Source organism: Dreissena polymorpha, chromosome 9 (assembly GCF_020536995.1).
Source record: "Dreissena polymorpha isolate Duluth1 chromosome 9, UMN_Dpol_1.0, whole genome shotgun sequence".
Classification (NCBI taxonomy): Eukaryota; Metazoa; Mollusca; class Bivalvia; order Myida; family Dreissenidae; genus Dreissena; species Dreissena polymorpha.
In genome coordinates this window covers 100,723,486-100,750,659 of record NC_068363.1, presented here as the reverse complement: position 1 = coordinate 100,750,659, position 27,174 = coordinate 100,723,486, and the positions used below count along the sequence as shown (strand labels likewise).

At 35.7% G+C, this 27,174-nt stretch overlaps 1 protein-coding gene across 9 annotated transcripts; it reads left to right on the top strand.

The window, feature by feature from the left end:
• LOC127845078 (neurogenic locus notch homolog protein 2-like) lies at positions 1 to 27,174 on the top strand. 9 transcript variants are annotated; one of them, XM_052375743.1, is made up of 20 exons: positions 15 to 94; positions 296 to 346; positions 2,706 to 2,788; positions 2,931 to 3,002; positions 3,749 to 3,875; positions 5,557 to 5,604; positions 5,837 to 5,968; positions 7,189 to 7,236; positions 7,472 to 7,603; positions 16,115 to 16,162; positions 16,398 to 16,529; positions 16,940 to 16,990; positions 18,729 to 18,890; positions 20,330 to 20,374; positions 21,925 to 22,041; positions 23,196 to 23,357; positions 23,616 to 23,746; positions 24,693 to 24,789; positions 26,283 to 26,447; positions 26,775 to 27,174. In XM_052375743.1, the coding sequence occupies exons 1-20, from the start codon at positions 46 to 48 to the stop codon at positions 27,044 to 27,046; spliced, it is 2,124 nt and encodes a 707-aa protein (XP_052231703.1). In that variant the 5' UTR covers positions 15 to 45; the 3' UTR covers positions 27,047 to 27,174. The 9 variants fall into 9 exon arrangements, 8 of the variants coding, with proteins under 8 accessions (XP_052231705.1, XP_052231709.1, XP_052231703.1 ...); XM_052375745.1 differs by lacking the exon at positions 21,925 to 22,041 and having other exon boundaries at positions 1 to 105; positions 20,330 to 20,491; XM_052375744.1 differs by lacking the exon at positions 21,925 to 22,041 and having other exon boundaries at positions 3,749 to 3,866; positions 20,330 to 20,491.

The window sequence follows — 27,174 nt, the reverse complement described above, 5'->3', positions numbered from 1 at the left end:
TCCCTGACGGCTTTTTCACGACGGATAAGATAAGAAGTGCAATAAATGGACACAGAAATTAGACTGGAGTCAATTTTCGGCAACCTCAGTGAAGGTAATGAATTGGTACGTTCACTCTTTTACTTTCTTAATAACGCCTGCTGTTAACCTTAATTTGCTAATGTGATATGCATGTGGGCTTTTGTTGACTGCTTAATATTTATATTTATACTAATTTTCATAGGATGTTCATTTAAATGTTTCCATAAACTAGCACATATTGAAGTATGCAATAAGACACGAAAATCTATTTCAGAAATGCATCTTGTTGTTCTCGTTGGTTGGTTGTTTCTTCTCATCGAATCAGGTAATTCACCTGTAGCAACAACATAGTTTGCTCCAATATTCGGATTGATCAAGGTCGTTCGTTCATTGATAGAACTTTCAGGCATTGAATTATGCGACTATCTCCCATAACAATTTTGCATAAACCGTCTTTGTCTTAACTTAATCTTTGATTAAAGAGACGTTATATTTCTACATTTCAAGTATTTATTATTTACGTATAAAGCACAAAGTTGATATTGGTTTAATATGTATATAACTTTTAAATTGTACAAAGCTTACTTTTTATTCAATATCCAGCTGACGAACTTAATTTCTGGTAGATATTGATTCGCTTCGGTCAAACTGAAGCTCTTCCAAATTATAAGACTTACGTCAAAACTGACTGTAAAACATCACAATTAAATATGATCTAATAAAAATAAAGACGAAACAAAAATGATTTAGAAAATAAAATCACAGCAAAAGCACTTACAAGCAATCGAATGAATAAAGTTGCAATGCAGCCAATGTCGAGTATGGAACGCCATAGTTCTCTTACGTTGTCACAATTCTTTCTGTCTTCTTAAGAAAGTGTCGTATTATGTCAAACCGTCGTGTTATCTTGTCCAAATGTGTTGTTGACTTGTCGAAATACAGTCCTATTATGTCAAACCGTCGTGTAATCTTGTCCAAATGTGGTGTTGACTTGTCAAATTGTCGTGCTATCTTGTCCAAATGTGGTGTTGACTTGTCAAAACACAGTCATATTATGTCGAACAGTCGTGTTATCTTGTCAAAATCATGTGCTGACTTGTCAAAATATAGTCCTATTATGTCGAACCGTCGTATCATGTGCTGACTTGTCAAAATACAGTCATAATATGTCAAACATTCGTGTTATCTTGTCAAAATCATGTTCTGACTTGGCAAAATACAGTCCTATTATGTCGAACAGTCGTGCTATCTTGTCAAAATCATGTGCTGACTTGTCAAAATACAGTCCTATTATGTCGAACAGTCGTGCTATCTTGTCAAAATCATGTGCTGACTTGTCAAAATACAGTCCTATTATGTCGAACAGTCGTGCTATCTTGTCAAAATCATGTGCTGACTTGTCAAAATACAGTCCTATTATGTCGAACAGTCGTGCTATCTTGTCAAAATCATGTGCTGACTTGTCAAAATACAGTCCTATTATGTCGAACAGTCGTGCTATCTTGTCAAAATCATGTGCTGACTTGTCAAAATATAGTCCTATTATGGCACGACTGTTCGACATAATAGGGCTGTATTTTGACAAGTCAGCACAGGATTTTGACAAGATAACATAACTGTTTGACATGATAAGACTGTATTTTGACAAGTCAACACCACATCTGGACAAGATAGCACGACTGTTCGACATAATAGGACTATATTTTGACAAGTCAGCAGATGATTTTGACAAGATAGCACCACTGTTCGACATAATAGGACTGTATTTTGACAAGTCAGCACATGATTTTGACAAGATAACACGACTGTTTGACATGATAAGACTGTATTTTGACAAGTCAAGACCACATCTGGACAAGATAGCACGACTGTTCGACATAATAGGACTATAGTTTGACAAGTCAGCACATGATTTTGACAAGATAGCACGACTGTTCGACATAATATGACTGTATTTTGACAAGTCAGCACATGATTTTGACAAGATAACCCGACTGTTTGATATAATAAGACTGTATTTTGACAAGTCCTCACCAGATTTAGACAAGATTGCACGACGGTTCGACATAATAGGACTGTGTTTTGACAAGTCAGCACATGATGTTGACAAGATAACACGAATGTTTGACATAATATGAGTCAGCACATGATACGACGTTTCGACATAATAGGGCTATATTTTGACAAGTCAGCACATGATTTTGACAAGATAGCATGACTGTTCGACATGATAGGACTGTATTTTGACAAGTCAGCACATGATTTTGACAAGATAACACGACTGTTTGACATGATAAGACTGTATTTTGACAAGTCAACACCACATCTGGACAAGATAGCATGACAATTTGACAAGTCAACACCACATTTGGACAAGATAACACGACGGTTTGACATAATACGACACCTTCTAAAGAAGACAGAAAGAAATGTGACAACGTAAGACAGCTATGGCGTTCAAAAGCCGAGTATCTGCATTTATACATTATTGATATCGCTAAAATATTAAGCGTGGATTTACTGTTCCGCTTAACATTTCTGGATCAGATACAAATTTTAGTTATCAATAAGGTCAAAATTCCCTAAGCTGTTATTAAAATAAAGAAGACACTTTAGTTTTCCTATGTTTGTCTTATAAATTGTTGTGGGACCATACTCAGCAAAATATAATTATTTGACTACAGTGGCAGCGACACAATGCTTAAGTTGTGCACCAATGCCAAGCAGTGTGCCATGTATAACCACCACAAACTGTACAGGCGGACAAGTATGTATTGTAATTCAATTTATAACCTAATATTTTTTCATAATTGTAAAGTTCTTTTAAAAGTTTGACACTTATCTGATATCAATGATAATTATATATCTTGAACAAACACAAATAACGATGGAAACCATTTTACTTTCAGGAATGCTATGCTAAGTACGTAATGAAGCCTGATGGAACGGTAATTTACGAATTCGGTTGTCACAGTAGTCAGGTAGGTATCACATCAGACTTTATAATACAATTTACACCTTTAGTTTGACGTCGTGTTTATATGTTTATCATGGGTGCAACTATTCAAACAAGCGTGATATTGATATGCATATTATAACGACAAACTATAACGGTCTATTGTATTGCCGAATTTTATTAAATCCTTTGGTTGTGGAATTATCAACACATTATCATAAAATAAGCGTTGTATAGTATTGTACTTTATGACGTTGGAAGCAAGTTTTCATGTTGCTGCTATTGAAGTCCTCATTCTCTGCATCGGATTTAATGTTGAATGTCATTATGTTATATTGTCTTGCATTGTTTTGGTAATTGTCAATTTTCCTTTCATATGAAATAAAAGTACACTAGTTTCTCTAATGACATATACGCATTCAAGAATTTCTCAAATCAAAATGCTTCCGACGGCTACCACAGGTTATCGTTTTTTAAGCCATTTTATATGTTTTGTTGTGTATTAAATAGGTCAGTATCCATTTGCCTTAATCAATTTACCACTCGCGAGCTGTCAATCAAACTCATGTAATAATCAATAAGATTTCGTTTTTTGCGGCCACATGGTCCAACAAACAAAGACTGTCGGAGTAATGGAATAAGCGTTTTATGAAAACACAACTTAGTTGGCGGAGCGGTCGCGTGTTTGGCGACTGGTCAATTGCAAGCGGACAAGAATTGTATGAATTAAATGTTTTTGGAGCTTCATTTCTCCTGTATTCTATATTACAGACATGTCCCGGCCAGATGGGTACCCATGCTTTGATTGGCAAGCGAGCAACTGGCGATATTGAACTATGCTCTAAATTTTGCCAAGGAGTTATGTGTAATCAAGGCACACTTTGTACAGGTATTACCGGTAGGTAACTTAAATTTACACATTTTAAATATAAGAACGCCCGAGGGCCATCTATAACAATAGCTCATTATTAAAGCTTCGTGCTCAGGGGAACTAAACACAACAATAAGTGTAAATATATGTTTTAAATAAAATACTTCATAAATTTATAGTTATGAAACTAGGTTATTTCTACTCCTCAAATGACATTAAATGGTTATCAAATACATTTTGTAGATTAAAAGACTCGAAAACAAACGCAAATGCAAATCGAATAGAATTTAAGCTGAACATATTGTTTTCTAATATTATATCACTACATACTAAACAATATCGAAAGGATACTATAAAGCGAGTTCGACAGACATGTATATGCTTTGATCCACATGTCACCAATAAATTGAATCATAGCATTTGCTATTTATAGAGCGCTAATGTGGGCTAAATAAAACAGTTACTTAATTATGTGAATGAATACAACTCTCTGTTCATGATGAATAATGAATGATATTTTTTGTTATTATCTTTAAAATGTGGGAGCAGTGGTCTGATGCTAGGACGATTACCACTGGAATTTTCTTGAGCAAGAAATATGTCCCACATTTGCTCCTCTGCACCCATGTGTGTAAATGGGTACATGTGAGGGAAATAAGCCAAAGTACCGTGGCTGCATACAGCTCCGAATGTTAACGGACGACTTATGACCCAGTGATCAGGGGGTAAATGTGAAGTCGATTGAAGATCTATATCGAAATTAGACTATTAACACACCTTTATACTTTTACTTTTGATTTTTAAATGTTTTTTTTTGTCGAAAATGAATTAACATTTGTTTTATCTTACATGATTTTTTAATACTTAAACAGGTGTCATGAAATGTATATGGAATAGTAATTGTTGGACATGAACCATTGTTTGTACGTTCGCATTTCATTGATTTAGAAAATTTGTGTACCGAATTTCACCACTGCATACCCATATCAATAATTATATGTCAAAATCCATATTGAATAAGCCCTTTTTATTTATATTAAGAGCGTTCTTGTTATATGTTTGTGTTTTACTGATAAAACACACGATCCTCTGCAACAAAAGATTTGATTATTTGCACTAAACGGATTAAACTAAAATTGCGTATCTTTATAAACCCTAACATGTACATACTTAACATCCTTTATACCAACAAGACGTGAGAATTATAACGAGCAATTCGAAATGTCCGAAGTCACAGCAAAACAACTAAACGTTTTCCTAACACACTACATTAACGCTTTTGCATAATTCGCTATGAAATCACGCATACTGAACCGATTTATGTTTCAGTAATAACTTACATGTTCCATTTGCAAGCTACAGTTATAGGTGGCATTGAGCCATGTATGTAATTTAACATTACAATGAATTTGAAAAAGTGCGGAATTAACATAAAATCATTCATCTGCATAAACAAGGTCAAAATCCAGTTTAATGGGCAAACTATTTTGCTTGTATATGTTAAGTGCGTAGTTGTAATATATTTTGCGTTTTACTGATTCCCGACACAGATCTAACACAAATGATTTCTAGATTATAATTCGTTAAATATAAATTAATTTTATTTCACCTTTCATGATACAACCGAATGTTTAACACCAACTGACATAATATAGATCAAACTACCGTAATAACAAATACTGTCAATGTAAGTATGTTTGTGTTTCAGCGCCCACTTCAACAACATCACCTTTCACCACTTCTTCAACGATCATAGGTTTAGTTTAATAATATATATTTACTTACATCGCATCGAAACGATCATAAAATTAAGTTTGTTGGAAATGTTTCTTTGCGGTATTGGTCTAAGTTTTCATTTTTTATTTGCAATAAAGATACTAATAAAAATAATGATTTGCAATTCAACATTAAAGTTCCATTGTGTTTCTTTGTATAAGATAAAACGGATTATGTCTGTGTAATATAATTAACATTGATACATGTTTCAGCACCTACAACCCCTGCCAATCCGTGTTTCCCAAGTCCCTGTGTACACGGATCGTGCTTCATAAGCAGCGCAAACTCTCTTACATTCTTCTGTATGTGCCAGAGTGGCTTCGAGGGAGTACATTGTGAAACGAGTATGTATTCTTGAAATGAACATTATAGAAACGGATTTTCCTGCTATTAACATTAAATATATCGAGCTGTCACAAAAGAATGTAAATGTGAGTTTGTAGTTTTACAGCGACAACTTCAACAACATCACCTTCAACTACTATTTCAGCGACTACATGTTAAGTTAACTAATATATATTTATTCACAAAGCATTGTAACAGTCTAAACAGAAATGCAAATCTTTTAGTTTGTGGGAAATGTTTCGACGTCGTATTATTCTAAGTTTTCTTTATAATGTTTGCTATAAAGATTATAACACAATTTATGATTCGCACAATACGGATTAAAATTACATTTTTACATTGTGTATCTTTGTATCCTAAAATTTATATCATAAATCTCATTCATATCGAAAGACATGTGAACTAGAACGAGCAACTAGAAATGTCTAAAGTAACAGCAAAGCAACTGAACTTTTTTATAGCAAATATCATTAACGATATTTGCATAATTTCAATGAGCATACTGTCACATTTAGAAATATCGATATTAAATATATTATCGGGCTAGACATTATTTTTGCATATAATAAGATCATGTCTTTATTTTCGATGAATTCACTGCATTTTAAATTCGTGTACAGAAAATATCAGACAACAGTGAATATATTGTGTGGCCATAATACATATGCATATAAATAAAAAAACAATGTGACACATTTACAAACAACAAGGACTTAAATGGAAACGCAGTTGATTTTGTTGAGAAAGTACCCAGACAAAATATATTCTCTGTCATAATGTCTTGAATTTCGCAAACCAACCCGGACTTATTCACAGCTATCTTAATAGAACATGGTTTTAAAGTTATGTACTCTTTATCTTATGAGATAGGACAAGGATTGGTTTTCCATTAGATTTACTAAGCTCTACGATTTGTGTTTCAGTAAGAACTTGCATGTCCAATTTTCAAGCAACAATTATAGGTGTTCATTGAATCATTTGTGTAGTTTGACATTGCAATTAAAAAAATTCTTTTGCGTAGTTGTAATATATTTTGCGTGTTACAGATCCCCGACAAAGAACCTAACACAAAAGATTTCTAGATTCTCGTACGTTTAATGTATATCACTTTTATTTCATTTTTCATGATATAACCAGATGTTTTACTCAAAATCACATTAAAAAGACCAAACTTACATAATAACAAAATAATGTCAATGTGAGTGTGTTTTTTTTACAGCTACAACTTCAACAATGTCACCTTCCACCACTACCTCAACGACCACAGGTGTATTTAACTTCGATATATGTGCCCACAAAGCACTGATACGATAATAAAATTAAGTTTTTTTGAAATGTTTCATCGTGGTATTGGTCTCAGTTTTCTTTATTGTATTTGAAATAAAGATAATAATACAAATAATGATTTGCACTAACAATATTTAAGTTCCATTGTGTATATTTGTATAAGATGAAACGGATTATGTTCTGTGTAATATAATGAACATTGACACATGATTTAGCACCAACAACCCCTGCCAATCCGTGTTTCCCAAGCCCCTGTGTACATGGATCGTGCTTCATAAGCAGCGGAAACTCTCTCACATTCTTCTGTCTGTGCCCAATTGGCTTCGAGGGAGTCCACTGTGAAACCAGTGAGTATTCTTGAAAGGGACAGCCACAAAAGCTCACACTGAATATTTCTTGAGTCAACACAACGTGTAAATATTTGTTTTAAATATACTACGTAATAAAACGAAAATAAATAGTTATGAAAAAAAGGTTATTTTTGCTACTCATAATACGGTAAAGTTATATGGACGTCATTTTAATGTCATAAATACGTTACCTGCTATCTCTTAGCTATACCTTTCCAATGTGGGTTAAATCATCCGGAAAATAATAAAGCTGGGAACCGTCCACCTCTACAATGAAACCAAATCAGGTTAAACATAGTATAATGTAACCTAATAGGAAATCAAGAACCCCAACTCATCTTCTTTTTCCGGACAGCCATGAGAACACGCCACTTTTTGGCTCTAACATTTTTCGGTCTTTTCGTCGTGGTTTGTCGGGTTTTTTACGGATAAATTTTATTTATCTTTCCTCTGAATATGATTCTGTTTATTTTCTGATTTTTTATTGCAGTAGTTTGTTTGTTTCTGCATTTGCTGATTTTTTGTTTCGTAGCCTGCTCATGTACAGGAGCACGTGCATTTCGTGCATTTCGTGCATTTCGTGCTTGTTCTTCAATAGGTAATTGAGAACAATTGTAAAGTGACTTTGTGTACATTTTTTGTTTTAACTTTTTATTTTGTGTTATAATCATTGCTTCTTTGTAGTGTCTTTTCTGTTCTTTTATTACAGAATTAAGAAATGAACCTACAAACTCGAGGTTCTTGCGGACATGTTTAGGCAAAGTGGGATAACCACAAGACCTGCCTTTCATGTACACACTGCACAATTGACAACAAATGTGCGGTTAGCGACTTTTGGTCTAATGACATTTGGCAGAGAGCTCAACGTCGGAGGACATTCATAAGTCGCAAAAGGATGGAAGAAACTTCGACAGAGGATGATTACCAGGTGACTTTATCGGTCATTGATGACCAGTAAGACCGGGTATCGGGCAGGATGTTGACCGAAACGGGCTGATTGCCGGTAGTCGGTCGACGTCAGACCATATGACGAAAACCTTACGTCGGTCTATGCCCGATGGCGTTGATCGCGGATCTACAAATGAGACTCATTGATCAATGTCAGACCATATGACAGCCGCCATACTTCGGCCTTTGGCCGGTGACGCCACCGGTCATGATATGACCGGTCCGGTCACCGGTCACCAGTCCATGGCACCGGTCACCGGTCACCTGGGACCGGTCCGGTCACCGGTCATCGGTCAGAAGAAGTCGTTCGTCATTATCGGACTATTCATACTCCTCTTCTATTTCGTCGAATGCCTCTTCGTCATCAACAAATGACTACAATAGGAGTAGACATCGTACACGCTCTTCTTAATCGAGCAGTCAACGCTCACGGAGACGCTATTCTAGGAGATCTCGCTCTCAGCGTAGCCGATCTAGATTTCGGCATCGCAGAGATAAAGGACGTCGACGATCCTCACGTAGGCATCACCGTGCCTACCATTCATATCGACGTTCACTTTCTTATTCCTTAACGGAATCTCATTTCTCCATGCCACGTGTGTCAGTTCCCATGTTGACATCCACACGTGTTGCAGTCACTAGGCTTAAGTTGTCTTTGAACCCTAGTTCATTGAGCTCTCAAGATTTGAATTCAGGAGTTCATCTCGCCACTACGGCTACATTGGCAGCACTACGAGTATCTTCTTCGTTGTCTAGTCGTGTACCCCCTGCTGCTACCCCGGCGAATCCTGATAGTTTATGGATTCAAAATTTGTCTGGACATTTTGTGCCTGTCAATACTGATAATCTACCGTCAACTTCCGGTTTACATTATCAGTTTGCTGACTTGGTGGATGGTCATTCTTCTTTACCAGATAATTCCAATCTGGCACAAAATAATGTTCCTGTTATTCCCACTTCTTTCTTTCCGACTCCATGCATACCACTGGTTTTGCATAGAGTTCAGCTGAATCAGACGCAGAGTTGAACAGTGATGCCAATCACTATTTGGCCTCTAATAATCAGGTCTATGAACGTATGTTCCAGACTCCGTGGAATCTGCTAATAAACTTATTCCAAAACGAGGAAAGCCGTGGAAAGTTCCTAAGGACATGTCTAATCCTAAACATCACGAAGGTAGTAAAAGCTACAAGCCTTCAGTACCAGATCCGACTTCCGGTTGGATTTGTCCAAGCTTTCGGGTCCGGATCCGGTCATTAACAAGCTTTTACTTAAAGGGATCTTTTCACGCTTTGGTAAATTGACAAAATTGAAAAAAGTTGTTTCAGATTCGTAAGTTTTCGTTTTAGTTATGATATTTGTGAGGAAACAGTAATACTGAACATTAACCATGGTCTAATATAGCCATTATATGCATCTTTTGACAATTTTAAAACCTAAAAATTATAAAGCGTTGCAACGCGAAACGATTGAATAATTTGGAGAGTTCTGTTTTTGTCGTTAAATTTTGTGAAACTACGAAGATTGCTTATATATGGTATAAAATACGTCAAAAATGTGTACTCGGCGGAATAGCTCAGTAGGCTAAAGCGTTTTTACTTCAGGACTCTGGCAGGACTCCAGGGGTCACTGGTTCGAAACCTGCTGCGGGCAATGTTCTTTTCCTTTTTTTATTTTTTTTCTTGATTTTTTACTGGAGCTTTTACGATCCAATGTTTACATTTATAAATATAAAGCATTTAATGAATATGTTAAAAAAATGCCAAAATCTGTGAAAAGGCCCCTTTAATATGCGAAGTGCTTCCAACTCTGTTTCAATTCCTTACTCTATGTTGGAAAATTGGGGATTGAGAGAGCGCAGATCATTAGGTCTAAGTAATCAGATAGACGCTATGTTGGCGATCATTTTGCAGATGGTTTGTGATTGGTCGGACTCTGTTCCTTAGGAACTCCGTGACTTATTCATTCATCTTTCACGGACGATATTGTCTTTATCACACAAAACTGCTTCTTCAATATCCGAGATGCTAAGGATTCGTAGAGATCTTATCCTCTCGTCTTAACCTAAAGATTTTCTTTTGGACCCAGGTATGAATTTGCTCAGAACGGCTCCTCTCGCATCAGGGTTCATATTTTGGTGGAAGGATACACGAAACAATCGGAGCTGACAGGGATGACCAGCTTCATGCTTCGTAAGCTAGAAACAACTCTGGACAACGTCAAATGGTCTTTAAGCGTCCTGCTTCTAGACCACCACCAGTTCCAGCAGCCAAGAATTCTAAGAGAAGCAATATTTTCTCTAAAAGACCTACTTTTATTCACGATCGGCTCCTAACAGGTCTTCTTCCTATACCAGACCTTCTTTTTCTCAGAGGTCTTCTGGTAAGGATTTTGGTAAAAAGGGCAAATCCAAGCCAAATCAGATGAACTGGAAACCTTCTGCCGGCAGGGGCGGACCATCCTTACTAGCCCTAGAGCCCAACCCTTTCTACCGCCACCACCTCCGATGCCGGAAATACGAGTCAAGGCCAGACTTTTACACTTTTTAAATCGATGGCTTCAAATAACATCGGACAAATGGGTTCAATCTAATGTTACAACAGGCCTTAATTTTCAATTCGAAAAAAGGCCTCCACTTTCTCGCGTCCCTATAGAGTTGGTATCCCCGCATCCATATTCCAGATTCCATTCTCGGTTTCTTGGAAAAACAGGCGGAAGAAAGGCGACTGCCCACGAGTTTCTACCAAACTAATTGCTGCAGTCGATGCAAACCTCCGATTTCACGGGATTTTTCTTATTCAGTATTTCGACGACTGGCCCTTACACCAGCTCGATCGTTAATTGCTTCTGCGCAACCTAGAATTCTCTTTGAAGGAACTCCTCTCCTTAGGACTCCTTTTAAATGCAGACACATCAGACCATATTCCTTCTCAGGATTTCACTTTCGTGGGAATGAATTTCTTGACCCACATCAATCGGGTCAGAGTGTAACGTCAACGTATATCAGACCTTCTGGCGAAGCTCAATTGCGTTTTGTCCCAATCTCATATAACAGCTCTAGAATTTATCTCTCTCAACGGTATCCTGAGGTCAGTAGCAGACTTTGTGCAGTTGGGACGTCTGTTCCTACGTCATCTTCAACACTATCTCTCAGCTTGTTGGAAATGGTCTCCAGGCAATCTGCGAACACAAATTCCAATCCTTCCGTCATTAGTGTCTCATATTCAGTGGTGGCTAGACGAGGAGACTCTCGTGGCAGGAGTACTACTTCTTCCTCCGCAACCGTCATTATATCTTATAACGGATGCGAGCAAGGAAGGTTGGGGTGCTCACCAGGAACCTCTCAGTCTAATAACTTCAGCGTTGTAGTCTCATCAGAAATCTCATCTTCATATCAACAATCTAGAAATGCGAACAGTCTTTCTAGCTGTATCTCAATTTCAATCACATCTTGGAGATTCTTGTTTGATGGTGTCAACAGACAACACTTCAGTTGTGACTTACATCCAGGCACAGGGGGAACTCATTCTCACTCCCTGTATCTGAAAACCTGAAAATTACTTGTTCTTTGCAAGACACTCCACATTTATCTTCTGGCAAAATATATACCAGGTCGCCTCAACGCCCTGACGGATGGTTTGTCTCGCAAACACCAGTTACTTCCTTCGGAGTGAACACGTCATAAAGAAGTGACCAATCAGATCTTTCTCAAGTTCGGTTATCCCCTGGTCGACCTATCTGCGTTCAGACACAACCACATACTTCCTATGTATGTGAGTCCAGTCTTCGATCCAGCAGCGTGGGAAGTAGACGCGCTTTAGTTCGCTTGGGACCAACTGGATGCTTACGCGTATCCCCCACTCATTCTAATTCCCAAAATATTGGCGAACATCAGGGTGAGCTCGTGCCGGATACTCCTGATCGCACCTTATTGGCCCAGGAGATCTTGGTTCAACGATCTTCTCGGTCTCCTGTACGATTATCCCAGGAAACTTCCTCACAGGTAAGATCTTCTGTCTTAAAGAGGCAGAAATATTCCACTTACACGTCTGGTCGTTATCAGGCGATCGCTGCAGAAGAAACGTTTTTCTGTCAGGGCTTCAACCCTCGTTGCTTCCGTCAGGAGAAAGTCCACCAGAGCAGTCTATGATGCTCGCTGGAAACTCTTCTCTAATTGGTGTATTCGAGTGAAAATTGATCCTCTCAATCCCTCTGCTAGACGCATAGCGGATTTTTTCATTTATCATTTTGATGATAAGAAACTGTCTCTTAGCTCCATCAAAGGATACAGATCTATGATTTCGCATACATTGGCTTTTAGTAAGTGGTCACAAGTCTGTGCTGATCCAGCGATTTTAGAACTGATTCGAGCTATGGAACTTAAACGTCCTGTATCTCGAACACATGCTCCTAAATGGGATTTAGCTTGTGTTCTTTGTTCGCTTACTAAGGCTCCGTATTAACCTCTTGATCAGGCTTCGTTACAGTTTCTAACCTGGAAGACCGTTTTTCTTCTTACTATGGCTTTTGCAAAACGGAGAAGTGAAATTCATGCTCTTTCTATCGAGGATGGCCATCTTCGGTTTGACTCCTCCGATCGATCTGTTACGTTGTTATGTCAGCCAGGATTCCTTGCAAAAAATCAACTCCCCTCTATGGCTTCCAACCCCTTCAAAGTTCCAAGTCTTTCTATAACTTGTGGACATAAAGATATTGATAGACTCCTTTGCCCGGTCAGGGCTCTGAAGTTCTACCTTAAAAGAGTAAAGTCTATTCGAGGTTCTCGTAAGTCTTTTCATTCCTTTAAAAGGGGGGGGGGCGATGTGTCTGCGGCTTCTATTTCTTGTTGGGTAGCCTCGACCATGAGGAAGGCGTACTCTTCTTCTTCATTAAGGGATTTATCCCTGTTAAAGATAAGTCCGAATGAATTAAGAGCTCCTTCGGCTTCGTGGGCTTATATTAATCAGACCCCACTTTCTGAAGTGCTTCAAGCTGCTTTTTGGAGGACTCCGACCACCTCCTCTTTTCCTCTTTTTATCTTCGTTCTCTTGAGTGCCAACAAGCAAGTTTGTTGGGTCCTCTTGTGTTTGCTCAAACTGTAGTTTCTTCTATGGCGTAAGTTCACTAGTGCCATCTGAGTATTAAGTACAATACTGTACTAACGAAGATTATCTGAAGACATGATTCTACTATCTCTGGCTGAAAACTCTGGATATGGTTTCTGCTGCGATGGGAAAATATATGCGAACCTCCCGCCGCAGCTGCAAAATCAGCTTAGAGATAGCAGGTAACGTATTTATGACATAAAAACAATTTTTTTTTAGTAAAAGTAAAATTCATTTTAATGATTAAATACTTACCTGCTATCGGTAAGTCCCACCTCCTACCCCGCTCATTGACTAATTATTTTTTTGTAAAAGGAAGATGAGTTGTGGTTCTTGTTTTCCTGTTAGGTTCCATTGTACTATATTTAACATGATTTGGTTTCATTATAGAGGTGGACGGTTACCAGCTTGATTATTTTCCGGACGATTTAACCCACCTTGGAAAAGTATAGCTAAGAGATAGCAGGTAAGTGTTAAAAATTAAAATGAATTGTACTTTAAAAATTTGTTTGTTGTATTACGAGACTCGCAAATAAACACCACAGCAATTCAATTTATATACATACAGTCTTTCAAACTTTTTTTTTTACTTTTTATTGTACAATATCGAACAACGACAGGAAGTGAGTTCAAAAGGCATAAGTATATTTTGATGTCAATCAGACTAGTGAATTGGAACTTAGAAATTGCTATTTATAGAGCGCTTATGTAGGCTAAATAAAACAGTTATGTAATCATGTGAATAAATACAACTTTCCGTTCATCATACACAGTGACTTATAATTCTTGTTATTATCTTAAAGATGAATGTTTTTGTCGAAAATGAATAAATAATTTTCATGTAACAAGGTTTCAAAATTCTTATAACAAAGGTTAATTGCATGTGTATGCAACAGTTATTGGTGGAAATTAACCCTTTTTTGTAGGTTGGCATGACCTTGAATTAGAAAATCTGTGAATCGGATATTGAATTCCACCGCTGCATACCTGTACTAATTATTCTAGGTCATAATACATATTAAATTAGTCATTTTTATTTATATTGAGAGCGTTCTTGTTATATGTTTGTGTTTTAATGATGCAATACACGATCCTGCAACAAAAGATTTGTAAAATAAACAAGGTATAAATATATATGTATTGTTTTATATCTTTCATGATAGAAACGGATTTTCCCCGATATTCACATTAAATGGAACATGCTGTCACAAGAACACAATAATATAAATGTGTGTGTGTTGTTTGTTAAAGCGACAACTTCAACAACATCAACTTCAACTACTATTTCAGTGACTTCAGGTTAAGCTAACTATTATATATTTATTCACAAAGCTTTATAACAGTCGTACAGGAAATAACAAATCTGTTAGTTTGTGGGTAATGTTTCTAAGTCGTGTTATTCTAAGTTTTCTTTATAATGTTTGCTATACGATTATAATACAATTAATGATTTACACTAAGCGGATTAAAATAACATCGCGTATCGTTATATAAGAAACCTTAACATTAACATCATCAACCCATTTATATCAAAATACAAGTGAATTATAAAGAGCAATTAGAAATGTCTAAAGTAACAGCAAAAACAAACTAACGATTTCTAGCAAATTACATAAACGATATTTGCATAATTTTTAATGAGATCACGAATACTGTCATATTTGAAATAACGATATTAAATATATTACTGGGCTAGACATTAGTTTTGTATATTTTAAGATAATGTCTTTATTTTCAATGAACTCACTCCATTTTAAATTCTTGTACAGAAAATATCATGAGACAACAGTGAAATAAATTGTGTGGCCAATATATATATGACTATACATATAAAACAATGTGACACATTTACAAAAACAGCAGCTTGAATGGAAACGGAAGTGATTTTGTAGAGAAAAGTACCCAGACGAAATATATGCTCTGTCATAATGTCTTGAATTGCATGAATCAACCCGGACTGATTAACATAAATTTAAAAAGAACATGGTTTTAAAGTTATATTCTCTTATTCCATAGAGATAGTGAAAGGATTAGTTTTCCTTAAGATCTACAAAGATCTACTTAGCTCTATGATTTTTGTTTCAGTTATAACTTACATGTCCCATTTGCAGGCAGCAGTTATAGTCGGACATAGAACCATTTGTGAAGTTAGATATTACAATGAATTAAAAATGTGCGGAATTGAAATTAAATTAAAAAGCTACATAGCCTAGGTCAAAATCCAAATAAAATTGGCTAAATATTTTGCTTGTGAGAAGTTGTTATATATTTTCGTTTTACTGATGCCCGACCAAGATACTAACACAAAATATTTATTGATTATCATACGCTTAATGTAAATTAATTTATTTTACCTTTCATTATATTATCGGATGTTTAACACAAAGTCACATTAACAAGTTCAAAATTACATAATAACACAATGATGTTTATGTTTGTGTGTTGTTTGTTGCAGCTTCAACTTCAACAACATTACCTTCCACCACTACATCAACGACCGCAGGTTTAATAAACTTTGATATATGTGCTCACAAAGCACTGATACGATCATAAAATTAAGTTTGTGGGAAATGTTTCTTCGTAGTATTGGTCTAAGTTTGCTTTATTGTATTTGTATTTAAGATAATACTAAAATTAATGATTTGCACTAAACATATTTAAGTTCCACTGTGTTTCTTTGTATAGAATAAAACGGATTATTTGCTGTAGAATTTCATGAACATTAACACATGTTTCAGCACCTACAACCCCTGCCAATCCGTGTTTCCCAAGCCCCTGTGTACATGGATCGTGCTTCATAAGCAGCGGAAACTCTCTCACATTCTTCTGTATGTGCCCGATTGGCTTCGAGGGAGTCCATTGTGAAACGAGTGAGTATTCTGCTACTAATATGACGATATATTTATATGAATGCCATTTTGCTGTATTACGAGACTAGCAATCACACACAACCGCAATTCAAATCTAGATTAGCATATACATGAAGCTTTTCAATCGCATTAAACTATTTATTTTACAATTTCAAAAGAAGACAGGAAGTGAGTTCAAATGGCTCTATTATACTTTAATGTCCACGGGACAAGTGAATTGGAACTTAGAAATTGCTTTTATAGATAGTTTTTGTATACTCTGTCATCACGCCTTGAAGTGCAAAAACCAACCCGAACTAATTCACAGCAATCTAAATAGAACATTTTTGGAAGTAGTGTACTCTATCTATGGATATAGGACCGTGATTGGTTTTTCATTAGAATTAATTAAACTCTACGTTTTTTTTCAGTAATTACCTCTACTGCTTCGACAACAACGCATACACTACCACAACCCCCCGGTACATACTTATATTTATCATTATATTGTTGCATTAAATTACTGCTATTTAAGCCATGATACAAATTCAAGCGGAACGTTACTTTTTTAAATAATTAATCTTCACATGCAGTTATGCTGGATTATACAAGTATAAATATTTACATGTCTATTTAAGCAGAGGATGGATGCGGTTAAGTAATGATCATTGTATCTATGTTCATTCTATACTCGGCATAAGTTAAACAGCAAACATAACAACAATTACCGTATAACTGGTTTGACAAATGTAAAATGATTTTACCAAGCAATTTCATGCATTACAATACACGAAGGTATCGATTTCAGGAACATATGTTCAACTAGTCATTTATCTATTTATTCAGTTGATAATAATTTCAAATCTAAACCTATGCTCTGGTAGTCCGTGTTTGCATGGCAGCTGTTCCTCGGGATCAACTGACTTCTTTTGTCAATGTGAACAGGGCTGGCATGGCAATAACTGCAATCAACGTTAGTAGTTTCGTTTGCAGCCGTCTTTTATTATGCTTAATATTATGCGTACATGTAATACTTGATTTGGGACACTCCTTTAACTCACAGGTGTTTTTTTTAACAGTAACCACTTACACCAAACATGAAAAAATTGTACTGATAAATCAGTGACAACGTAAAGAGTGACGCATGCTGGCTTTTCCGTTTTTTTCAAGTCCTTGATGCCACGGATATTAATTTGCTTTAATTTCAGTTGTCGTTTTTGTTACCACAACGTTAATTCTTAGAAAAAAACACACACTATGGTATGTCTAATGTTCATGTTTGAATTATTTTGCTACCGCATACTGATAAACGCATATATTAAGGGAACTATTCTTAAAAGCGAAGCCTGCGTTATTTTTCTTACAATTTGGAAAAAGGGCGGTATTTCTATGTTCTACCTTGAAAACGTATGTGCTTGTTTTTTATATCTTAAACTCAATACAATGCAACTTCAACCAACACCAAATATTAAATTATGGTAAATAATCTGACATATGATGTGACATACGAATTGAACTTTATTTAAGATAAACTTTTGAACGCAAAGTTCAAACTGGCAAATGAATCATAAAGCGCTAGGGCGAATAATGCCGTAAGGCATATGCATTCATACTCCAATTAACACAATACCAATTACACCCAGAGATTTGTGATTTTTATGGAATATGATATCGTGGTCTTTTACCAAACTATTCGAATATTGACTGCAAGTATATGGTCAAAAGTAGCTCCGTGGGGTCACGTGATTTCCTCATTGTACAAAGTAAACTAAATTCAGCCATATAGGGCAGTCATTACCATTAGCTGTTTAGCAATCCAAATATCAATAAACGAATTGATTATAAGCGATGGAATTGTAATTAAACTGATTATCTTATTCATTGGTCCTTGTTTACATAATTCAGTTTGGCAATTATAATATAATAAAAAAACGTCCCTAAAACTACAAAGTTTATACAGTAAAAAATAGGTATGATATGCAATGAGCTAAGTAAAAAAATGGTCATATTTTGTTCGAAACTATTGTATAAAGTTTTTAAATAATTTAAATGTCAGTAAGTATCAACAATCCTAAATGAATCGTTTAAATATTGCTGCTTTAATCATTTATTTTTGAAAATGTCATGTAGATAAATAAGGCATATACAATTAAAGAAGCATTATGCAATTTAAATAATAAGCTTGATACCATTTTTTGTTGTATGTTTTAATTGTTTTAGTTGACGGACATTGGTGTTCATGGTCTGTATGGTCCCTTTGTACATCCGACTGTCACCAGACACGGACTCGGGTATGCGACAATCCAGCACCGCTACACGGCGGCAAAGATTGCCATGGTCCAACGACGGACACACGAGATTGTTACACGTCTCCATGCCGAGGTAAAGTTTTACATGTTTAATTTAGTTTGTATTATTCATGACAATGTATCAATCGCATGTAACAAAATTTGATCTGAAAATATTTTGTATAAAGCTATGCACGACATCAGATAAATGTTCGGTTTTGTTTTTCTACAACAATTAAACAAGATGATCAACTTGATAAATTGCTAAGTAGCTCTCTTTTTAATGGAAACAAACAAGCTGCATACTGAAATGCTGACAAAATTAAGCGCTAGCGAGCACCAAGCCGCGTAATAATGACATAAAAATATGTATGGCATATACCATACCCTTATCATAAAGCATTGGAACATAATTAGTTTGATTACATTTGTGTTGTAGTATGCACCCTTGACGCAATGAACATGTTTAAGTGTCGTTAAAATATGCGTAATTGAGCGTGGTATTGCAAATTGGTAAAACTAAGAATGTTCAGTTGCAAAATCAGGAGGGTACGGTGGCATAGAGGTGACATTCACTTCTCTTTTTTTAAATTGCTGTCCTCTTTTTTCTATCTCGTGGCCACGAGTTAGCTTTGTCGTGAGCACGAGATAGAAAAAAGATGAAGTGCAAAACTAAATAAAAGCGGCGTACAATTAAAAAAGAGCGGTGCAGTAAAAAAAAGGCAGAGTGCATTAAACAAAAGAGGAGAGAATTTTCGCTATCTCGAGATCCCGAGTTAGTCAGCCAATCAAATTTTGCGTAACATGTGTAAATATTCTGTACGCATATATATAGCTGGTCAAAGCAGGCAATGCTCTGATATAACATAACATACTACTATTAGTACTACTATAACTACTATTACTAATGCTGCTGTTGTTGTTGTTGCTGCTGTTACTACTACTACTACTACTACTCTACTACTACTACTACTACTACTACTACTACTAATACTACTACTACTACTACTACTACTACTACTACTACTACTACTACTACTAATACTACTACTACTACTACTACTACTTCTACTACTACTACTACTTCTACTACTACTACTGCTACTACTACTACTACTACTACTACTACTACTACTACTACTACTACTACTACTACTACTACTACTACTACTACTACTACTATTACTACTACTACTACTACTACTACTACTACTACTACTACTACTACTACTACTACTACTACTACTACTACTACTACTACCACTACTACTACTACTATACTACTATTCTACTAATTATTTTAACTAACGGGAAAAATTATGATATTCTTTGAAAATTGATTAACAATGCGCTCACTCAAACTCTATAATTTTGTTTACACATACAATTGTCATGAAGATCAACAATACTGGATGCTCACATGCAATTCATGTTCTTCATGCGCTTTATGTCCTAGAATATGCAGTTAGATGATTCAGTCATACAGCTTATAGACAAGCAACAAATACTGTTCAATCGAAGTCATTATTTTAGTTGACGGACACTGGAGTTCATGGACTACATGGTCTTTTTGTACATCTCACTGTAATCAGACACGGACTCGAGCATGCGCAAATCCAGCACCGCTACACGGCGGCAAGGATTGCCATGGTCCAACGACGGACACACGAGATTGTTACACGTCTCCATGCCGAGGTAAAGTTTTACATGTTTAATTTAGTTTGTATTATTCATGACAATGTATCAATCGCATGTAACAAAATTTTATCTGAAAATATTTTGTATAAAGCTATGCACGACATCAGATAAATGTTCGGTTTTGTTTTTCTACAACAATTAAACAAGATGATCAACTTGATAAATTGCTAAGTAGCTCTCTTTTTAATGGAAACAAACAAGCTGCATACTGAAATGCTGACAAAATTAAGCGCTAGCGAGCACCAAGCCGCGTAATGATGACATAAAAATATGTATGGCATATACCATACCCTTATCATAAAGCATTGGAACATAATTAGTTTGATTACATTTGTGTTGTAGTATGCACCCTTGACGCAATGAACATGCTTATGTGTCGTTAAAATATGCGTAATTGAGCGTGGTATTGCAAATTGGTAAAACTAAGAATGTTCAGTTGCAAAATCAGGAGGGTACGGTGGCATAGAGGTGATATTCACTTCTCTTTTTTTAAATTGCTGTCCTCTTTTTTCTATCTCGTGGCCACGAGTTAGCTATGTCGTGAGCACGAGAAAGAAAAAAGAGGAGTGCAAAACTAAATAAAAGCGGCGTACAATTAAAAAAGAGCGGTGCAGTAAAAAAAAGGCAGAGTGCATTAAACAAAAGAGGAGAGAATTTTCGCTATCTCGAGATCCCGAGTTAGTCAGCCAATCAAATTTTGCGTAACATGTGTAAATATTCTGTACGCATATATAGCTGGTCAAAGCAGGCAATGCTCTGATATAACATAACATACTACTATTAGTACTACTATAACTACTATTACTAATGCTGCTGTTGTTGTTGTTGCTGCTGTTACTACTACTACTACTACTTCTACTACTACTACTACTACTACTACTACTACTAATACTACTACTACTACTACTACAACAACTACTACTACTACTACTACTACTACTACTACTACTACTACTACTACTTCTACTACTACTGCTACTACTACTACTACTACTACTACTACTACTACTACTACTACTACTACTACTACTACTACTACTATTACTACTACTACTACTACTACTACTACTACTACTACTACTACTACTACTATTACTACTACTACTACTACTACTACTACCACTACTACTACTACTATTACTACTATCTACTAATTATTTTTACTAATGGGAAAAATATGATACTTTGAAAATTGATTAACAATGCGCTCACTCAAACTCTATAATTTTGTTGACACATACAATTGTCATGAAGATTAACAATACTGGATGCTCACATGCAATTCATGTTCTTCACGCGCTTTATGTCCTAGAATATGCTTAGATGATTCAGTCATACAGCTTATAGACAAGCAACAAATACTGTTCAATCGAAGTCATTATTTTAGTTGACGGACACTGGAGTTCATACTACATGGTCTTTTTGTACACCTCACTGTAATCAGACACGGACTCGAGCATGCGCCAATCCAGCACCGCTACACGGCGGCAAGGATTGCCATGGTCCAACGACGGACACACGAGATTGTTACACGTCTCCATGCCGAGGTAAAGTTTTACATGTTTAATTTAGTTTGTATTAATCATGACAATGTATCAATCGCATGTAACAAACTTAATCTGATATTATAAAGCTATGCACGACATCAGATACATGTTCGGTTTATTTTTCTACAACAATTTTACAAGTTGATTAATTATATCAATTGGTATGTAGCTCATTTTTTAAATAGAAACGAAAAATAGGCCCCTGAGATGCTGACAAAATAAAGCACTAGCGCGGGCCATGCTAGAAATAATAATTACATAAAGATATATACGGCATATACCATATTCTTAGCATAATGCATTTTAAAATGATAAGTTTGATGACATTTTTGTTGTTGTATGCATCCTTGACTCAATAAACATGCTGAAGGTTTGCAAATAGGCAAATCTAAGAAAGTCCAGATACATAATCAGGAGAGAAATATTGTGTATTTTCCTCCTTTAATTATAAATGGCAAATATACACAATGAATAATCTAAAGTGTTGATGATACATCTCGGACAAAGTCTTAATTCGAATCCTTGTGTCATCATTTATTTATATCATGTTTATGTTTTTGTTTTAAATTCACGCGAACAACATTCGTAAAATGAATGTACAATCTCGGTTTATGAAATCTATGTATTTTCATTAACTGTATTCGAATGTGTACTATTGTTTGCAAGAGCAGGACATTTGTTTGAACTTCAAATAATTACTTTTTCCTACCAATTAACAGGCCTGTACACCATCGACATCATACTCGCCAACTATACGAAAAAGGTGTATTGTACACCACATGATTTGTTCATATGAGCTTCTGTTTCTAATGTTCTGCCCATGCTACGCAAATACACTGTTTTTACAATGACAAATGTTTAAGTTATTATATTCAAAACTATTTGGAAACTATGCCTTAAAGCTTAAAGAAGTTGTGATCAACACGTAAATTGGTAGTTAAAATTGATTAACAATACGCCCACTCCAACTCAAATACAAAATACAAATACATGTATTGAAATATTCAATGGTCATGACGCTTAAGAATAATTAATTTTAAAATGTAAAATATTTTGTTGATGCGCTTAATGTGCTATGATATGCAGTCCAATGATTAAACCAAACAGCTTTCAGATAAACATCGAAAATCTTTTGATATAAGTTATTGTTTTAGTTGACGGACACTGGGGTTCATGGACTACATGGTCCCTATGTACATCTCACTGTAACCAGACACGGACTCGAGCGTGCGACAATCCAGCACCGTTACACGGCGGCAAAGATTGCCATGGCGCGACGATACAAACACATGATTGTTACACGGCGTCATGTCGATGTAATGTTGTACATGTCTTTCTTTTTATTCATCATAACCAGGTATAATTCGCATATCACAACAACTTATTTGATAAATATTGTGTAAGAGTAATGTACGACATAAGACAAATATCGCTATTACAATTTGAAAATATGATCGAAATAATCAATTCCTATGTTTTTCTCTTTGTAATACAAACGAATTCGAAAAGTACTGAAATGCTTACAAAATATAAAAAATCTGATGTTTTGATTTATCATGTTGCTCTTTGCTCAGTGAAAGATTGCTCACAGCTACTAAGCAGTAGTGTTGCTCTGCCTAGTGGTGTTTACACCCTTACCACTCCACTCACTCACGCCAAAGTCCAGGTGTATTGTGACATGGGGACGGACGGAGGAGGATGGACGGTATTATCAGTTATATTATAAATACAATATCCTCTCTCAACTCATTCTAAACAGGATATACGTGTTATGCGGATCAGAGACGGATGGAGGAGAATGCACAATAGCATAAGCTGCATTATAAATACAATATCGACGCAACACTCATTAACACCAATATACACTATACTGTCACCTGAAAACTGCAGCAGAATAATGAACGGTTGTATGGGTTTAAATATGAATACAATATGCAAATTCCATTAACTTACATGAAGGTTAAGGTGCATTATGAAATAGAGACGGTTGGAAGATGATGGGCGATAGAATGAATTTGATTATAAATACAGTATTACACACCTATTCACTCACAACAAGGTTCACGTGTACTTTGACATTCAGACTGAGTCATGGGACCGACCTGCAACTTATAAGTGTGACTATGAATACATTGTAACCTGTCCACTCACTGTTTACATGATTCAGATGCACCGTGACATGGAGACGGTCGGAGTAAGATGGGAGGACGTATCTGTTTACTTATAAATGTAATGTCACAAATCCACTTATTCACAAGAAGGAACAGGTGAACTGTGAAATATTGATTTATGGAGGAGAATTAACGAAAGTACCAGTCACATTATAAATGCAATGTCCCCACACTATCAATTCACACAAATATACGAGTGCACCGAGGCATGTAGACAGGTTGGGGCGAATGGACGGCAGTTTACTAATACATAAAATATCACCATTCCACTCACTCATACCTGGCTAAATGTGTACGTTGACAAATATATGTATAGAGGAGGTTGGCCGGAATACACCCTTTTTGAAGTAAAATGTCATAAAATAAACATATTACTTGTATCTACTGAATATTTATTTCGTATTTCATGAATCCAAGTTTCCAGTTTACAGTTTAACATAGATAATTATGTTAAAATGTTTTAACGATGATTTGTTCCAGATATTTCAAAGACGTTTCGACGGAAGTGTTGATTTTCACAGAAACTTTAGGAATTATGAATATGGTTTCGGCGATGTTGTTGGTGAACATTGGCTAGGTAAATGTTTTACGTATATACAACACTTGTATACAAAGAACGCACATAAATATTATATAATGATTGTAACATCAGAAAAGAATTGTTTGCACAGATGCTATCCGTGTCTAACTACCTCGTTTTAATGACATAGTTTGTCATGGGATCGATCAAGTTACTTGCGGGAATGTCTTGATAGGCGTGGGAACTTCTAAGTATTTTTTATTCTTAGGGCATTTCGTTACAAAAAAAATGTTTTTGATTTTATTTAAATCATTTGAATTAATTGTTCAGTATATATAATACAATTGAAATAACAATTAGCGGATTAATGCGTTAATTAAATGCTATTTAGGCCGCCAATTGACCCTTTCGGGTTTACGTATGCACATACAAAACTCATTGTGCGCATATGCAAGCCTTGTCAATAAAGAGTTTCACGTGCGCCCGTTAAAACTTGTACGTACACAACCTAAAAACTGAACATGCGTCTGTTACGAATCCTACATGAGCACGCATACAACTTCATGTGGTCACGTGTAGAAGTGTACGTTCACACGTGAAGAATCGCACTTATAAGGACATGTTCAGGCGCACATAAGACATGAAACATACGCATGGGAGAAAATATGTTTCGGGTTTCACCCACCCGGGGTCCCGTATTAACGTCAAATTTTAATCAGATTTGTTTAATTTTACATGCAAATACCTATCACAAAAAGATTTATTTAATGCACAATAACATTTTCTTGTTCCCGAATTTACAAAGAACATTAAAAGGATCGTCAACGATTCCTGTATACCGATTTGTTGGACCCACGATGATACAACATTATATATTTTTACCCTTGTGCTACTTTTGAAACCAATGAAAGATCTCTGTTCGATATATGTTTTTTTTTAAACCATCCATCCAAAACTTGTTAAATGGAGGAGCAACATGTTTTACTGACTACATATGTTAAACGGCGAAGATCCGCGTACTTAGAAACCACTGTAGAAACATTTAGTATGCTCTATCGTTAGAACCCATTCTTTCTCAAATACACTGTGGTTCTTCATTGACCGTGAGAGGAACTTGTTAGGAAAACTTCGTTCTCGTTGATTATTAATCAGGTGTTTTATTACCTGACGCGATGTTAAAACTATTTTATCTTTGAGTGTGTTAGACTTTGTCGTTTCTATATCATTTCATTACTTTATAATTCGAAATGAAGTCATTCAAACGTTGGTGTTATTTGATTTGTAAATACGTGTCGCAATAACATGAGAAGAAATAATATTGTCACAGTCGATTCTTCCACGGGATATAAAGGAATACATGCAGTGGGTTTCGACGACGAGCACTTTGAAAGAATGATGGCGCTTTTTATCTTAACTTGTACATCTGTTCCATATTATTTGTCGTCGGGATCCCAAAGAGAAAAGCTCGCATAATCATGCAATTGCACTTTAAACAATGTTGTGGATATTTATGCAACCGGTGTTTAAATAAACATTGTTGGATTTCACAGGACTTAAATACATCTACGAGATAACATCGAACGGTTATTTTCAACTTCGCGTAAACATAACACGCAACGACGGAAGAAAGGCTTATGATGTATATGGCAATTTCAGACTACAACCCGGACCTCGCTATACACTAAATCTTGGGGCACAATTAAAGTCGCATGGTGGTAATTATTCGCTTGTCTATACGTTTGTTCATTGGCTTTTGCTACCTTTTTTTCTTGTTTATTATTTTCTCGCTCGAACTATGTTTGTTTGCATGTTTCTGTTGCTTGCTTGTTTATATGTAAATTTTTTAACATTCATTTGTTCGTTTAATTGTTTGTTTATAACGGTTCAGAAATATATTTGCTACTTCATTAAAATTTTTAATGAGTTCATGTTATGCAAAAATAAATTATTTAATGCTCTCTGTTGAATAACTTTAAGCCTCACCTGAGTATAAACATGTTATCTAAAACGATAAATTTATCAAATATTTGTTTATTTTCCAGTTGAACCCTCCAGTGATACATTCTTTACAACCTCCTCACGTACACCCGTTGGAAGTGCCTTCAGTACGTATGATCATGACTCCGACAAGTTCGCGGATGGCAATTGTGCTGAATTGTACAAAGGTGGATGGTGGTATAATGATTGTTACATGAATATTAACCTTAATGGTTTGTATCAGCCCGGAATCAGTAAAACGACGTCAATGATTTACGACGGGTTCCCAGGGCTCAAGTCAAGCACGATCATGTTTAAAGAGATCTTCAAGAAATAATAATGCGGGGACAAGAAGCAGTGCTTTCAATCATATGGAAGGAACGGGAATTTCACTTAAAATCTTTGATTTATTGCCTATGTCTTTCCTTGTAGTATTGATACACAAATTAAACGACAAGACGCATT